This window comes from Micropterus dolomieu, linkage group LG01 (genome assembly GCF_021292245.1).
Source record: "Micropterus dolomieu isolate WLL.071019.BEF.003 ecotype Adirondacks linkage group LG01, ASM2129224v1, whole genome shotgun sequence".
Classification (NCBI taxonomy): domain Eukaryota; kingdom Metazoa; phylum Chordata; class Actinopteri; order Centrarchiformes; family Centrarchidae; genus Micropterus; species Micropterus dolomieu.
Window position 1 is genome coordinate 44,394,032 of NC_060150.1, and position 18,374 is coordinate 44,412,405.

General features: G+C 41.1%; 1 protein-coding gene across 6 annotated transcripts in view; it reads right to left on the minus strand.

The window, feature by feature from the left end:
* drosha (drosha ribonuclease III) overlaps positions 1-18,374 on the minus strand; it is an 88,337-nt gene that overhangs the window by 62,111 nt on the left and 7,852 nt on the right. For all 6 annotated transcript variants that reach the window (XM_046041028.1, XM_046040951.1, XM_046041204.1 and 3 more), the window contains 9 exons: positions 18,137-18,217; positions 16,864-16,950; positions 16,461-16,547; positions 14,227-14,298; positions 13,791-13,872; positions 12,687-12,761; positions 11,332-11,501; positions 9,598-9,722; positions 3,710-3,809 (listed from right to left, as the gene is read on the minus strand). In XM_046041028.1, the coding sequence (XP_045896984.1) occupies positions 3,710-3,809; positions 9,598-9,722; positions 11,332-11,501; positions 12,687-12,761; positions 13,791-13,872; positions 14,227-14,298; positions 16,461-16,547; positions 16,864-16,950; positions 18,137-18,217 (879 nt within the window). The remainder of the gene's footprint in view (positions 1-3,709; positions 3,810-9,597; positions 9,723-11,331; positions 11,502-12,686; positions 12,762-13,790; positions 13,873-14,226; positions 14,299-16,460; positions 16,548-16,863; positions 16,951-18,136; positions 18,218-18,374) is intronic.

Sequence of the window (18,374 nt, forward strand, 5' to 3'; positions counted from 1 at the left end):
GTTGAATACAAAAGCATCTGTAGAGCATGCCATTAGTTCATTACAATATAACAGACAACATACACAAATATTGATAAAAGAATATAACTATATATATATATATATATATATATAAAACTTTATATATCTATCTATCTATATAAATTAAAAAGTAGTAATGAATTATTTTTTACTATGTCTCAAGGATAACATGTCATGGATTTTAAAAATTTTGAGTAAATATTTTGCCAGCAGAATCAAACTGTTTACAGGATATTGAACCTTTGTTTCATGGAATACATTTCTTCTTCTAAATCCCTGACTTCTTTCCCTCTCTCTCTCTTTCTTTCTTTTTACAAAAATCCGGCAGTGGGCCACAGTTGGCCACCCCTGGTCAATGGCATTCTTCTGGTAACACTCACTGACTTCTTCACTTTGTTTGTTTGCCCCTTAGGCTCTACAACTAGCAAATTATTTGAGATGCTGTTCATTCTATCCAAAACACACACATACAATACAACAAAAATAAATATTTTACTGTTTAGTGGTTCTACCATGCTGACCTTCATTTGACTCTCTGTATCTTTGCCTATAGGATCTTTGTGGTGATTGTTTGCAAACATTTACATTGAAGACCAAATAAATGAAGATTCTTGTCAAGAACTCAGTTTAAGTGCCAAAATCCTCAGATTGGGCCAATTGATGTTGCAGCTGGACAATGTTCCTTCACACATCCCAGTCAACACTGGAATAGACTGAGAAAAGTAGTGTTCAATTCCTGTGTGGTCCAGCTGAAGCCAAGACTCGAAACCAATGGAAAATCTGTGGAACGAGTTTAAGATATCTTTTCAAAGACGCGCCTCACACAGCTCTACTGAGCTTGGCCAAATCTGCAAGGAAGAATCAGAGCAAATCCCCAAATCCACATATGCCAAGCTGATAGAGAAGACTCAAATCTGAATTCACTGCCAAAGTACTGACTCTGGGCTGAATACTTATTCAAATTAGAGATATAGGATAGTAAAAGTAAAATTTAATTCATTTTCAATACAGTTACATAAATATCTTCATCTATCTATCATTATTAGCTATATTGTGTAGAACAAAACACATTTCGAGATCACAGTTTTAATTAGAATGAAAAATCATCCCTAAAAAGAGTTAAATGAGTATTTAAAGACGTCTGAAGACAATATCAGTCTGTCAAGTCAAGTGTTTGGCTGAGGAACTGGTACAAAATCCATCTGGGCAACACACTGACAGTCTGCCTGTTCTTCAGTGCTACGCCATCTCTGCCCACACAACCCTCCATGCTCTCAGCATGATGGAAATGGGTGCAGAGGCGTGCGCCCTGGTGTGAAGGTCAGTTAAAGCCAAGGCGAACACCTTTGCTCTCCCTGGAACTCTGAACTCCAGACTGAGCACAGTGGTATCAAAAAGAGCTAGTTGGAGAAGCACAACATTGCTGTGAACACCTCTGACAGGGTAGAAAATGCCTTTCTGGGGAAAAGACGTTTAGTCTTTCTGTGAAAGACTATTTACACACAAAGCTTGAGTGTTCCCTCAGGCATTAAACACGTAGCGATGCCACACTGCCACCGCAGTGAAGAGACACTGACATGGCTAATGCTTGTGGTGGAGCCTGATGGACCCAGTGTGTGAGTGTGCATGTTTGGGTTCACTAATTGCTCCAGTGCAGGTTGACAGTAGGATTGTCAGGGCCTGTTAGTCTGAGAGCTTTGCAGAGCCACCTAGGAAACAAGCTAATTGAGCTTGGAGTTCTTGCTCATTATTGGTTCAGAGTGTATTAAACAGACCAAAGGAAGTGTCTGGATCTGTAGCACACGCACAGCCTTAGAGAGAGGAAAAGCTGTATCTACTGTAAGAAAATTAGAAGTCCCTACAGGAGAGATATGGTGGGACAAAGCAGTCATGCTCAGCTACTTCAGGCCACACACAGCACCTGTACACTGCGATTCCCTGTGGCTACACGGTCATTACTTCACCAAACCTAAACCTTTTCAATTTTTGGCCCTAGTGGTGGTTTGACCTTCACAATCAACTCAGGAGAGCAGTTACAGCAGTTTTATTCTATATTGTACATTCATCTAAATTATGCATTATTACATATCATCATATTATCATATCATCAGTTGAGTTGAAAAAAATGACACTGCCCATCTTTACACCAAAATAACATATTTAATAAGATTTTTCTGAGCTAAACCTAACAAGCAATGTAGACACATGCTGCAGGAAAGGGTCTGAAGAGTGAGGAAAAGATATCAAAAAGAGTTATGGATGGGGCAATTTGTGTGAGGCAAAGGCCAAACAACCTGCTCAAAATTCCTGCTTTTATACCAGAGGTCAACTGATTAATCGTTTGGCCAGTTACAGGACAGTTTTCAATTATCTTTGTCGGCAGAACTTGGCTACAATAGTGGCCGATAGCTGCGCAGCTTCCACTGCTCACGCTGGGACGTACATCACCGTTTTGCACGGAGGCTCAATACAGGAAGTCAAGGTAATGTAAGATAATTTATATTCATGATCGTTAACCTGTAAATTATGGGCATGATAAATTTGTTGATTATAGTATGGCATTATTAATGCATTAAGATGAAGATAAGTGATGCAATGTCGAACGTATGTTGTCTCTGTTTTACTAGCAAGCATGTTAGAATTTGGCTAGCCCTTAAGCTAGGCACAAGCCTAACACAACTACGGGCCAATGGCCATATCTGATCATTTTTGCTGAACGCATCGTGTGAGTAACTCCTGATAATAACCTAAACAACTGTTAACCTGACAAACCCTGACGCCCCCCGGTACCGGGGACAACAAACGATTTCTGCGCAAAACACCCTTTATGAAGATGACGTCCAAATTTAGCATAGGTTCAACCTAATCATGTGACCCACCTACGTAAAGCTAAGACACTCAGCTAAAAGCCCATGCTAACCATTTTTACCTAGAGATATCAGCTTTTTCAGGCTCCAAACTACTGTTATTATATCGACCTTTAAAAATCCTCTAATGGTCAACCTCTAATTTATACCAATTAAATTATTTTATTTCCTCTAGACTAGTTTGGTGAATAATGACATTGTATATGTAGAGGCTGGACTATTTGACTATTTAGTCAAGGTAAGGTTACAGTTAAGTAAAAGCCATTACAATATATCTGAACACCACTCAACACATAACTTGTCTAACATATATGGTACTAATGTGAAAATTTATGTTTTTCCAAGGTAAAGTCCTGGATGCAATATTTAAATATTCCTCTGTTGTGGCAAAACATTAAATGTGTGAAAATAAGGCTGTTTTTATAATACTCAACAAAACCAGAAAATAATGTTGCCTTTGTAAGTTTTGGCTGTCTCAGTTTAGTGAAACAGCATCGTTGTTACTTTCAGGCAATAACTCCCAACAGCGAGTTGCAGATAAGCAGCATTTGAATCAGTGGCACAGCAGGAATAATAGTAATGGTAATAGTTGTGTTTTTGAAATTAATGGCTTTGAATCTCTTATTTCTGCAGACTGTGCAAGTGCTCCAGTGTTTCAGCATAACCTTTCATATCTGCAGGAAATGAGCTTTCAAACTATTTAAATTGAAAACACACTGCACCACATCCACATAACAAATGCGGGCCAGCAGACAATGTTAAAATGAGTGTGACAAAGGAAACAAAAAATATCAAAGTGTGTTTGTTTTGTTCCAACCCACCTCTCTCTGCGTCAGCTTCTGCTTGTCAATCTGCTTGACCTTGGGGCTGTTGGCCAGCAGGTGGCGTAGTTTCACATAGCTCTTCCACAGTTTCTGGTACCTGCCAACAGTAAATAAGGAGGTGTCAGGCTGACAGGAGTCCATCTCCCCCTCGCTCTTCTGCTTTGCAACAACAAATCAATATTTCATCGGCAGCTTGCCTGATATTAAACATAATTTAACAGTTGCCTGCGGCCATTATTGCATTAGCTGTCTGTGTTTGAGGGCAGTGGACACAGAAGATTCTCTGTGTTTCAGATGTCCACTGTTTGAACTGTGAGCAGAGGTGTACACACACACACACACACACACAATTTGCACTTTTTTTCCCTGGTAAAAAGCTGTAAGTAATGTAACATTTGAGCAGCCCCCTAACACATGGCTCGAGAGGTATCTCACAACCTCCTTCGTCTCATTTTATATAAAAACCTTTTGTCTTTGCTCTCATTTACATTTGAAAAGAGGCAGGAAGTTATCTGCAAGGTGACATGTAGCCATCATACTAACCACCTACCCTTTCTCCCCCCCTCTCTCTTTTCAATCAGACCTCCTGATTGATGCACTCTGGGCCGAGTGTGACCGTTCTGCTCCCATTCAGGAGACTTTCTCCTCATTTACCCAGAGTTATTCAATTATGATTGGTGGGATGGAGGGGTAAGGTGGTGGGGTTTGGGGGATAGGATGGTGCATTGACAGAGAGAAGGGCAGAGAGGCATAAAGAAAGAGAAGGAGAGAGAGGGGGGGGGGGGCAAGGAAGGACTGAAAAGGAGGGAGGTAGGGTGTACTGTGGAATAAAAGAATTATAGAGCTTTAATAGTGGGGACTTCATTAGAGACTGAGACGAGGGAATGAGACGGCTTTACCGCCTCGATTATCAGCTCACCACCACCTCCGCACCGAAGCAGCCCAAGCGGACGAGAGACAGAGAGCAGAAGAAAGAGAGAGCGAGACAGAGGGAGAGAGAGAGAAAGTCTATCCAGCCTGGGAGGCCCCCTCGTCCCCAATCCGTTCCAATGACCTTTCCACAGATCCGCTGTGCTCTCAGGGTAGCACTGCAGCGGCCCTCGCCACTCCCTGCACATGCTTTCATTAGCATATGCTGCCTCTTTCTTTCTCTTCAGTTTTCTATCTCCAGCCCTTTTTTTAGGCATGGTATCTGTGGCATTGCTGGCTTCATCTATCTGCGAAAGTAATGGCTTTTTGCTATTCAAACTTAGGTATCTGTTACGTAAATGTTCCATAATGGCTCTATTCATGACAGGACCATTACGGATAGAACTGCTATACGATATTTGGCAGCTGGCAGGTGAGGCAGGCAAAGAAGAGCGGTGAGTTAGAAAACACTGATTCCAAGTGACCAATTTTAAAACTTATTTTGCAGCTGAATGCCTTGTTATCTTTGTGGCTTTATATCTGACAGTAGTGAGCACAAGGGATGCTCATCGCCTGCTTTTCACTCGTCTAACCAACCTGAAAGACTCCTAATAAATGTCCCCATCACTGTCACCATTTATTAGATTGAATACACAATTCTGCCACCTTAGGCATGGTTAAAAACAATGAAAGTAACTTTCATTTAATTCCTATTTGCTCACATGCTTAATGTTAAGAATTTTGCTCAACATTTGAATTGAAACATTTTTACAAATTGATTTGAAATTGGAAACAGCTTCCCTGCAAAATATACAACAAAATCTGCTAATTCACAGTATTTCGTTCTATTTGGTGCGTAAGAAATGATAGTTAAAAGACATTTATTGCAGCGCACAGGTCATGCATTTAATTTATCACTCTGGTTATGTTACCACTGCCGGGACCAAAGTATCAGGGGATTGTTGCAACACGGATCTATTCTCGTCACACTGAAGTCACTTGCCAGCACACTGCTGCTAACTCTAATTAGCGGTTCTATTAGCTGACTGCCCGGACTGGGAGCTCGGGAGTGTTAGGGGCCGTTTACACTGCTAGCACAGGAGCTCTGGACCGCCGGGAGGCCAGTTTGATGACAGGGAATACAGTAGCTCCGACCAGGATGCTGACTCCAGGAATGATGAAGACACGGAGGGTTCAGACCGGGGCAGAAGAGGCGTGAAGCGGGTTAATTGTAATTAACATTATACATCATCCATCGTGTTGACACGTCTGCAAGTATTTGTTCTTGTGAAGTTAGAAGTTTCATTCCTGTGTTTTGAACATTGGGACTTGTGTGATGTTATACTGTGTCGAGGCTTTTCAGTCAGGGTTCAGAAGACGACATAGCACTGAGACAGCACTGGTGAAAGTTACAAATGATATACTGATTGCATCAGACAAAGGACTTGTCTCTGCACTTGTCTTGGTAGATCTGAGCGCTGCTTTCGATATCTGGAAAACTTTATTGGCATCAAAGGATCGGCCCTCAGTTGGTTTAGGTCCTATTTATGCGGTCCGTCCCAATTTGTATATGTGAATAATGATTCTTCCATGCATACCAGCGTTGACCATGGAGTACCACAAGGTTCGGTACTCGGACCAATCCTTTTTACTCTTTATATGGTTCCTCTTGGTAGAATTCAGGAACCATGCCATAAACTTTCATGTACCAGTACCACCGTGAGGAACCTGGGAGTTATTATACTGGGAGAAATGTTTTTCAATCTGCATATTACGCAAATTTCAAGAACTGCCTACTTTCATTTACGTAACATTGCTAAAATCAGGAACATCCCGTCTCAAAAAGCTGCAGAAAAACTGGTCCACGCTTTCATTACTTCCAGGCTTGACTATTGTAATTCTTTACTAGCGGACAGCACAATTAAGTCTCTAAAGCCTCTCCAGCTGATCCAGAATGCAGCAGCGCGTGTTCTGTCTAGAGTAGGGCTGGACGATATGGCCAAAAATGTTATCACGATAAAAAGTTTCATATCTTTCGATATCGATAAGTATCAAATCGTTATTTCTTTCGAGTTTAAAGGCTCATTTTTGCTCCTGAGTTAAAGTTGAAGAAACCTGATGGTTAAATTGTTGTTTAAACTCTTCTTTATATTCAACACTTGAAGCCAAACAGTGGATCACTTCACAAATCTGAGGCAGAACATTCAAAACAATTGTGATAAAATCTTTGTCAACAAATATGCATGAGTAAAATTAAGTAAAAGCTTTTTGCAGTCCTTTTTCCTCAACAAAATAAACATTATTAAAAAAATAGGTCCTAATTCGTGTATAATTCAAGTGAATAAAACAAAACATTTATTGAATATTTATTGAACATTTATTATATTATTGAAAAAAAATATTGTGATAATTATTGTTATTGTTTTATTGTCCAGCCCTAGTCTAGAGTCAAGATTAGAGAGCATATTTCTCCAGTTCTAGCCTCCCTTCACTGGCTCCCTGTGAAATACAGAATAGATTTAAATAAATAATTTAAATTGTTCTACTTACCTACAAAGCCTTAAATGGGCAGGCACCATTGTACCTCAAAGAACTCCTGATACCTTACTGTCCCTGCTTGTGGTGCCTAATGTAACTAAGGTTAGAGTGGGACAAAGAGCATTTAGTTATCAAGCGCCTCAACTATCGAACTAGTTTCCAATTTGGGTGCAGGAATGGGATAACATCACCATTTTTAAGGCTAGACTTAAGACTTTTCTGTTTAATAAAGCTTTTAGTTAGGACAGTGTTGAGCAAACTTTAAATTATTATTCAATGTTGTCATTTTATTTATTCTGATTGTATTTTTATATGCGTTTTATTACATGCATTCTGTATTTTATGGTTAATTTTATTTAATTTCAATGCATTTTGTAAAGTGTATCTGGACCATGTCTTTTGGTGATTTTGCACTTTAAATAAAACTTGACTTGACTTTACTTGAAATAAATTAACGAAATGTTCAGTCTCCTTGCTGGTTGTTCCGATACAGTCAGAATCATTACCGCTTCATGGCCCTTGTAAAATTTATATTTTAAGGCATTATTATATTTTTGTATTTCTCTGTAATGTAGCACAGTGTCAACGATGTTAATTATAACATTCTTTCTCAGCCCTACAACTCAAATATTTGCTGATTACCCAAAAATAATTATGTAACATGTAATTAAATAATTTAATTAATATCATAAACGTGCAACGACTAGTCAACTAATGGCTTGAGCTTACGTCTACTAGTTGGCTTGGTAAATCTTTAGTCGGGGGTCATCCCTGGTAAAAAAGAAACTTCAAAAATACATTGAAGAAAATGGAAGACAACAGTTTATGGATTCTCTATACCTTTAACACGCTACCAGGGCTTAAAAAAGGATACATGAAAACACAGCACTCAGGAAATGAATTACTTCACTGTGCAATGTCAGAAAGAAATGGCCCTATAAGAGCTGAGTATGTAAATGATGTGCTCAACTTCAGTCTTGTAAGAGATAAGGGAGACCCTGTCACCTGACACTGAATCCATGTGTTTCACCCGAGGCGTAAATATGACAGCGTTCAATCCAAACTCCTGCCAGGCTGGGAGTACTACAGGAATGTTACTTGGTCCATCACAACTTTTTCAGAAAGAAGATTTGGGGCTTATTTAATGAGACCGACATGTTAAACTGAGAGCACATTTAAAGCACATTTATGAAAGGGGGTTCTGTCTCTTAGTCTCGACCTCCTTTCTACTCCCTCGATCCTTCCATCCATTGTGTTTCTATCATGTTTCACCCCTGTGAAACATGACAGCCCTGTTCCATCCTTCAATCCTGCTCTCTTCTCTTTACATTCGCTGACCTCTGCCATGTCATCATTCTTGCCTCAGCGGTTGTAATGGAGTTGGAGAACCTCGGGTGCCGACTCTGAGCACAAACGCGTCCAGTGGGCAGCGTGAAGGGAAGAAGACAACACAGCTTCTTCAGTCTCCTGAGTTAATATATGCTGCTGCTGTGGCCGAGGCTTCCCCTCTGTGGCATTGCCGCCGCCGCCGCAATCAACACCGACTCCTGCCCTCGCTACACGCATCATTAGCAGTGGTAGGAAATCCTTTCCACTGGTCTCTTACTACTCGTTTCTGCATCAGCTAATGATGTCCCAGTCCATCCATAAATTTGTCATTGTCTGCCGCTTTAAGAAGTTTGACATGGTAGCAGGGGTGCACAGGGATGAAAGAGCTCTGCGGACAGACGGCTAAAATGTAGCAGCAGGGGAGTGGGGACATTAGTCGGAGGGAAGACGCAAGCTAGTTCTGCCTAAATGGATTTCCTAATGATCATCCTCTTGTTTGGATCTTCATCACCGGCATTTGCCTCCTGCACCCTGCCCGGACTGTTGTGAGTGAGCCCAGATATTTGACTTGAAAAAGAAATCCACAGGTTTAAATTTAGACTGAGCGCACAGAAACCAAGTTGTGTACTGACTTTTGATTAGTGCTTGGCACGGTGTTGTCGCATCTCTCGGAACACCTCAGAGACCGCTGCTCAGATGATCTAATACACTGCTTTTGTTAATTATGCAGCAGCACAGTACAATCCCCGTGGAATGTGTGTGTGCGGCATTACTATTCACTAGGCATAAACTGCAGCAGCTCCCATGGCGGAGGAACCCAGCGGAAACCTGGGACCCGTGACGATGCATGTGAAAATGTCACGCCACTCATTTTCTGATCCTTCTATTCCCCATATTTCTATATGTCCTGTCCTCTTTGGCATACGCCGTTTTCATCCTCCTCGACATGCAACAGGAAAGATTCTACCGTCACAGTGTCCTGGGAGAGCGGTGTTGAATAAGGAAAGTAAAGGAAACGAGGGAGACTATCAGCACGCACGGGGGAAAGATCTGTACTCAGATGGGTGGTCGACATTTGTGTGTCTCTGTCTGCGTGAATGTGATCTTACTGAGGGTCTCCGGCGTAGCTGAGCTGAGCGGGCCGGATCCCGAAATGAACGATGATGGGGAAGGTGATGACGTCTGGGTTGAACTGCTCCCTGTCCAGTTGGTCGATACGCACTGAGCTCGGTTTCTGGGGAAAGAAATGAGGCCTGTACAGTGAGTCATATTACAGGATAAACACTTTCATAAAGCTACAAGTCAGCTATCCTTCAATCATCTGCTATCAATATGCAAAATGACAAATAACCCATGTCGTCTGTCACAGGAACGCAATGAGACGAGGCCCAGACTCGTCGAGTAGAGTGCTCATAACAATGATAAAGTGACGTCAGGGATGGAGAGCTAACTTCTGATGCTCTTATCAAGGTGGAGACTGACAAGCAACATGTCCTCAGCGGACTCCCAAATCACAGTTGGCCTGTCAGGCATTTTGCGAGATCAGAGTAAGGGGCTGTAGCATAAGGCGTGATGAGCTACACGGCAGATGGCTCGAGGCTCGGGATCACCTTGACATTAGCCGCGCAGGCTCGGCACGGTCTGCATACAAACTTTAATTTAAGAGCAAGAGGTCGTCAAACAACTTTGATTTTGCCTTTAAATCGGCATAAACAAGTTTGAGTTGCTTGAGGAAGGCTTGATGATTGCCCTGTTTACAATCCCGACACAAACACATTCAGTGTCTACAGCTTCTTGACCTATGCTTTAATGTACCATAGCTGTTGGAGGTTGATGACATTTGTGTCCTCATTTGACTGTGTGAAATAATCCCTCGAGCATGGCATGTTAGTTTGGCATCGGACCTCCTCATTTGGAGTAGTATGTGTGACCTTGACATATCACAGTGGGTATGGTTTCCGCAAAATGAGAGCATGGCCCACTTAGATTGTAGAGCACTAACTACTGTATGTTTTGAAATCCACACCTCCAAGAATATACTTTTGGCACCAAATGTGAGGTTTCTGATCACTTTTAATTTGTGAAAAAGTAATAATTTGATCAACAGTAAATGAAGCAGAATTATTTTTATAATTTGCTGTTTTCTCTGTTTAATATCATTGTAAACTGAGTATCTTAGGTTTTTAGACTACTGTCTCCACACTTGTTTGTATTTCATTAAACTAATCACAGTTGTCTTGGGCGGTGCTAAGCCCAGGATGCAGCGGCAGTGCCTTTGCAAAGTCTGATTGAAATTGTCAGCCAGTGGAACGCTTTTACCTACAGCCTACTTCCTGTGAGCTACATTCATTTAAACCCCAAACAGGATCAATCCCTATAAATTTCCTTTTTAATAGACTTTTTTTGACTGGTAGACCAATCTTTAACTTCTAGGGATAGAAGACTATTATACAACTACATATCTGAAAACCCTGACAGCAACAATTCAGTTCTGCCAGGAAAAGCAGTTGACTCAATAACTCACCCACACCAAAGGTTAGACAATCATATTCACTGTTCATATGCAACCTTTTAGCTGGCTATGACATTTTCACCTTTACCCAGACACAATTACTGTACATCCTTTAAAATATGGGCCAGACAAGAAGGTTAACCAACTTCATCGTGACATAAAAGCTTCAGCCCGAATAGTGTTGATGACAGCAAACGCCCTTGGGGATAATAGGTGAGGTTGCTCATGTCACAGGCTAACAGGAACAGCCTAATTCCTGCAGTGTCGGGGTTGGGGGGCAACGACTGCCCTTGAAACACCTTCTGTCATAACAGTGAAGCTAAGGCCTCACCATTCCTGGGTTGGTGACGATCATGCCCTTGCACTCCTCCGCGTATTTCTGCCACTCCAGCTCCTCCCACTGCAGCATGTCAGCAATCTCCTCCTCGGGGACCAGGGGCTTGCTGCTGCGCAGCAGGTAGAGCAGCACCTGATGCATAGACAGCACCTCCTTCCCGCCATCTAAGGCAATTAATGAACAACAATACACACCAGAAATAAATGCATGTATGGACAGAAGCACAAAAACATCACCACAAGGTACACAAGTCACCCGGGATTCTCAGTTAATTGAAAAAAAATGCAAATATCTCAGTCTTTTGTGGCTAATACTTTGTGGAATTAAACAAGCTGTGACATTTTTCACAAGGGAAAACGTTTCACCGAGCTTCCATACAAGGCATTCTTTCGCTGTTCAAAATCCTTGGCCCAAAATCAAGGCCGATGTTGGAGAAAATCTTTGTTTCTTATACAAGCACCTCACCCCGCCTCACCTCTGCCAACTAAGAGCTTTTGAACCAATATGACACACTGTGAAAATGTCCCCATGCATCGCAATTGCATTGTTCAGGAAATGCACAGTTGAACAGAGGCATAGATGCAAGGTCGGATGCAATACAGTACGTGAAGGCACATAATGACTCTCATATGGAACAGCATTCAACTCTCTATTATAAAATCAGAAATGAGCACAAAATGTGTGCGAAGGGAAATACAGCCAGGCACACGCATACAATCTACCAGGTCAAATAGAGTGGGTTTAATAGACACTCATGCAAAATTGATTGACCTCCATTTAGCGTTCGCATGGACAGACACACAAAAATCTACTTTCCTCTCAGTCCTGGAAATGCATTAAGACAAAAAGCAAATGCATACCCACACACTCACTGTAACTTTCAAACACACCATCACCATGCTCTCACTGTAACTCCCCGTCTCCACTCACTCTCTTTCTCTTTACAGATCACATCAGAAACATTGGATTAGACAGGTTTTTTTGTGCTTTTGTAAAAGAGGCAGATAAGTGTTTGTAGCGGACTAAATTGGGAGTGCTAGAAGAGAAATTGTTTTTTGATGGAAAGAAGGTAGGTGGCACGGCTGTCATAACAAACACTGGTGGCAATATCATAGTGCACCAGCACCATCATGTGTATCAAAGATGAATCCCATGCAGCTACACAGCAGCTCGGGCACTTTAAGTCAGCTTATTATTTTGCAGAGAAATTACCACAAATATCAAAACCAGCAGAAATGTTAGGAGTAGACATTACAGGAGGCACGCAGCCACTCTCTTTTCTGTGTCACCCCTGACCACCAGAGGGAGACAAATGGGTAAATAAAATTATAGGTTGTTAAGAGTCTCACCAGGTAAGAATCGGACAAAACGGGGCATGAAATGGAACTGCTGGCATCCAGACGACTCATTGTCAAACTCAGGGCCTGAAAGACAGAGCAGAGGGGGGTTTTTGTTGTTTGTTCAGGCAGAGTAAAAACCTTACATAATAAAAACCTAACAAGTGTTTCACAGTTTTCTTTCAGGGCCATTTCCTGCCTATTAAATAGGACAGTGGATAGAGGAGAAAGTGGGAGAGACATATGGGGCGACATTCAAACCCAGGCTGCTGCAGAAATGACTCAGCTTTGCGCATGGGGCCCCCACTCCACCAGCTGAGCTGACTGCACACAGGTTTAACATTATAAGTGTAAAGTTATGGTTGACATGATGATCACATTAATGTTGCTTGAGAGTTAGATCACAACTATTACTCAGCTTTCCTTGTACCAATCTTTATGTACTTACTTAATTTCTAATTTTATCTGTGCATGTAAAAATGAAGATGTTCACTGCTGTAAAATATTCTATGATTATGTGTGATGATTGTGGAGGCTAAATTCATAACGTCAGGATTACATGCCTGAAGAGGAACCTCAGATACTTTCTGCACACATTTCAACTGCACATTATTACTCCAACATATATAAATATATATAATATAATACATATATCAGAATATTGAATGTGACTCTGTTACAAATTGTGCCATATACATAGTATTATTACTCTTATAGAAAACTATTTTAATTTATCACTATAGCAACTTTTCAAATATATGAATATCAAAAGAACGGCTACACGCCTGGACTTGCAATAAAGACAGAATGAAGTATAGCAGGAATGAAGGGATTTAACAGTCCACCAGGGGCCCGTTTCACCATTTCTGCAACATACAAGCTGTGATTTGAGATCATTACCTCTCGCTCATTTTGACACATTTCGCTATCAAAACAAATGTCATACTTGCGACCCAATGCGCCAGCATGCGAGAGCCGGGTAAGACTTGCAAATGTATCTGCCATTTGCAAGCGGCAATCATTTTGAAATGTGAAGCCACCACCATTTGCAATCTGCACGTCAGCATTGCTTGTAAATCGCTTTTGTGAAACGGGCCTTTGGTTTGGGAATCGCACCTTTCAGGTTCCAGTCATACAGCTCAAGAATGTCCTTGAACAAGTAGGAGGCAAACAGCTCCAGGCCTCGGACACAGTAGTTCTGGGCACAGGAGAGAGAGAGAGAGCGTTCAAAAGCAGTGTTATGTGAACATACAGTACAAGCAGATTCAAAAATGCCGTAATACTGCCGTAAAGACTATCTTAATGTAGATATGACTGATAAGCAAATCCAGTTCTCTAACTTTATCGCATAAGCCACCATATCGATGTAATCAACTTCTGCAGGTTAAAAAGAATCTCTTTTCCCTCTTCTACAAGGATTAGCCCCTTCGCTCACCCAGGCACTCAGGTGTGGGGGTTACATGTGGCTCAGACTCAGCCGTTTGAGATAAAAACAAAAAGGGGTGAGAAAGGGGAGAGAAAAAGCTGGGAGATAAAGTGGGGTTTTACCGACCTCCGGTGTCATCTCCTCTATGAAGTGAATGGTGTAATCTATGTTGAAGCGGATCACACGGCACAATGGAATCTGTGATGAAAAGAACAGAGGACGAGAAGAAGAAAAGGACGGGCCGACTCATTACCATGGCGTTAGGCAGAGGTTACAGCTTTTCAGGGAAACCTCATTAAAACCTCATCTCTGCTGTGGAGCTGACCCAAAATGGCGGACACAGCCATGTGCATGTTAAGAAAAGTACGTAAGAAATCTGTAACTCACTGTAATGTGTATAAACAAGGCACAACCTTTGGTCAATTAAAAAGCCCTGACAATGTTTAAACACTCACTCACACAAATGACATGCCTCCACACACACACTTGAAAATTAAGTAACTCAAATCTTGCTAAATAGATAAGCCTGCTCTTCTGTGTTTAATCTCCCCAGTTACACGGTCTTTGTTGCCAGAGCACGGGGGTCCATTTTAAGAGATTAACCTAGGAGCCACATTTATTCCTGCCCATCCCGGCGGTTAACTAGCAGGGGGCTAATATCACCACGCTCTGAGGTTCCTAATCCCCACACTGCCACGAAGCATTTACCCCAGCTTTTAACAAGGGCTGCTTAAATTATCCAGTTCAAATCACGCCTAATCCTTGGGGCTCTTTTCAAGCTAGACGGATATTGACCAAGTAGTTTATTATTCAAACGTGCAGGAAAAATACACATGCGCACATCCACTGACTGACACAAGCACACGTGTATATCTAGACACAGAAAAAAAATTAATAATAATAAATCACACTTTGAACAAATTTCAGGAAATGGGGTTTTGGTGGTCCCCTATTGATTTCTCAGTTCCTTTAAACTTCCTCCTTGGGATAAAAGTCAGGCACAAAGCTCAAATGGCAACAGAAAGAGAGGGGCCTTTTAAGTTGCGACCTCTCTAATGTTTGACAGTCACTGATGGGCCTTCAAAAAGTGAGAGAGAGGACTCTGCGACAAGGTCAGCACAGTGAGAGGAGCACTTTGTCCAGGCAACAAAGAAGCCGCCCTGAAGCTAAAAGTCGATTTGAAGAGACTGGAGTTAAAGGAGGTGGGGGGGGATTTTTCTTCCCCCCTCAAACGCTGACCTAAATTATATGTGTTGCCTCAACAGACATGTACAAGAAGGATGGGATCATATGTGGCCAGTGCAGAGCCGACTGAGCTGCACTCGAGTAGTGTAATAAAACCGTCATGGACCTCGCAGCTTCACCCAGCAGAGGTTCATGAAAGCACGCTCGCACATCACAAAGCATGCAAGACGTGGGTGGAATACCAGGAGTGGGCTTTATAGATAAAACTAATAAAACGATACTAACAAAACCAATTAAAAGAAAACTGAATGACAACATCTTAATAAAACTAAGAAAAGAAAACTAACCAAAACGTATTAATAGCAATATCTTTATGATCTAACACACACATCCAGATGAAGAAATCTATTTAAAACTGATGAAACACGTGAAAATAAAAACTTCAGTAAATCAGTTGTTTTGAATTAACAAGGAATCAAGAATCTTGCAACCTGACAATCACTTACAGCCATTATGAAGGAATCTTACTTTATGAAGACAAATTACTGATAACTCAAATCAAAATGAAGCTCTACCAACAACGACACGTCCCAACTAAACTAATCTACTACTGGTTTACAGTTTTCATTGAGTTTCATTAAGAATGAAGGGTGGGCAAGAGCTATGAAAAAGTTTAATTTGGTTAAATTCTGTTCATTTTAAATTAATTTCCTTGGAATAATTTATACAAATAATATAGGTGGCAGTGGATAAGACACATGCCTTTGGTGTGAGAGACCCGGGTTCAATTCCCACTATGGTGCATCCACCAGTGTGTCCTTAAGCAAGACACTTAACCCCTAGACCTCTGACATATACAGAAATTGTAAATCACTGTGGATGAAAGCATCAGCTAAATGAATAAATGTATTGTAAATGTAAAACGATATGATTTCCCTTAAAATAGCAGCATGCCGTAATACTAAAAGAAACATTCCCTCAGAAGTAAATCTGAGTTTAGGTCTGTCCACATTATTCCTATCAGATGAGTCAAATAATAATCCACCGTATGGTTAGTGCGCAAACACACAATCCCACGCGAAAACTCAGCAATATTTAAAAATATATAAAAAAACAAAAACAATACAAGCATTACAACGTCAAGCATTTCAAACATTTTGTACTGTTAGTCTTACGCTAGTGAGAGGTGTGTGGGAGAAGAGAGAGAAGCCTTCAAACAGGTACTCGTGGTCATCGTACTCGATCACTGTCGGTCTGTCAGTCTGAAAGGGAGAACAGCAGGACCACTCAAACACAGACACATGGCACAATAACACAGCAGCTTCGGCATAGTGCTGTGAATACATACACAATAATTATTGCCACGATACTGTATAAAAATGTATTAAATTTAATAAACAATCATAATACTATACTCAAGTACTGCAACGCAATCCCAGCTAGAGAATGTAGAAAAACACTCTGGAGCAATCAAGAATTAATGTCACCGATAATGCACATTCTACTGAATAATGTTCATCAGCTTAGCATTTTAGTAAATGCAACTTCTCTCTCTTTACAAAAGAGACAAAATCTTACCAGGAAGTTGGTGGGAGGAGACACAGTGATCCTGTAGTGAAACAGTTTCCCTGCATTGTTGTTCATTGTCCGACACTGCTTCACTGGCTGAAAAAGACACACAAACTCAGTAACTGACACGTACCTCGCGCTCTTTAAAACACAATTTGTGCTTTGTTCTTACATTGTGCTGGTTACATCTGAGTGTACATGTAAGAGATACAAGTTATGTATGAACTCACTTTTTTTCACGTACCCCAGAACTGTTACATCCCAAAACTGACCAACACATTTTCCCCAACTAAAGACATTTACAGTCGACTAACAAACAATTTCCTTCACTGAACAGCTGGTTAACTTACATAAAACATGTAAGTCATATTGCCCCTAAACAAAGAGATCTAATAATTTCCAGTAATGCTTAATGACTATAAACTAAATTGAAATCCTTTTAATGAATACAGTCACACGTCCCGTATCCTGTGTAAACCCATTAAAAACAATTAATTGACTAGCAATTTCCAGGTCAACCAAGACGGCAACAAGCAATTAGTCAATAAATCTACTAATGAGGGGCAAGCCCTGTTCATTTTCCAACCCAAATAGATTTTTTAAGATATTAAATTGACCTTCACTTAACACTTAAATGTCTGCAAAACTGGCTGGTGAGTAGAAATCCACCATAGCTAACATTTACCAGCATTTATCTGGAGGCTGATATTTATTTCCTTCCCAAAACTATTGTTCGCCATAGGTTAACACACTCATTAAGAACTCCATGACCTTCACTGGTCTCTACTGACCACCAAAAGGAAAAGCAATAACCTCCTCCTCCTTCAAGCCTCCTTGTCTCCTTAAATGTAAACAGTTTTTATACATTTCTAACAAAGAAGTAATATCACACACAATAAATCCGAGGATAATGAACTCTCTTTGAGATTTTCTGTTCTTTGTCGCTTAAATGTGTTGCACTGGTCCACCGAAGATGCATCTATGTTGGAGTTTTTGCTCCAAAACACAGGAAGGCCAGAAAGTGAGTAATGAAAACCAGAAATCTCAGCGGCTGGCAAAATAATCGATGAGTCGGTGGTATAGATCAACTCTCCTGTCAAATTCTTACAGATGTAATATCATTATTTGGTTCTACGGGATGATAAAATCGGATTGTCCCTCTAATACAATGGAAAATGGCCACTATATAGAGAATACATTTAGGCTGACTAGAATAAAGTCCTTGCCCCTCTGGCACAGCTTCAAGGTTATGAAAGGGTGATTTATTCACGGCGTGTCATACCTCCTCCCCCGGGTAGATGCTGTGGCGGATCCCTGTACGTCTGGCCTTGGCACTGCACTTACACAAGGGACCATCATTCATCTGGACAGAAAGAAAATACGTAAATCAGACACAACCGCTTCACTTGCTATGTATAAAGCAGCGGCTGCTGAACATTTTACATCCCAAAACTGCATGTTCCTGACCTTTATTTCTTCACCGGACTTTTGAGTTTTGAAGTTGTTAATGTGCCTGGGTA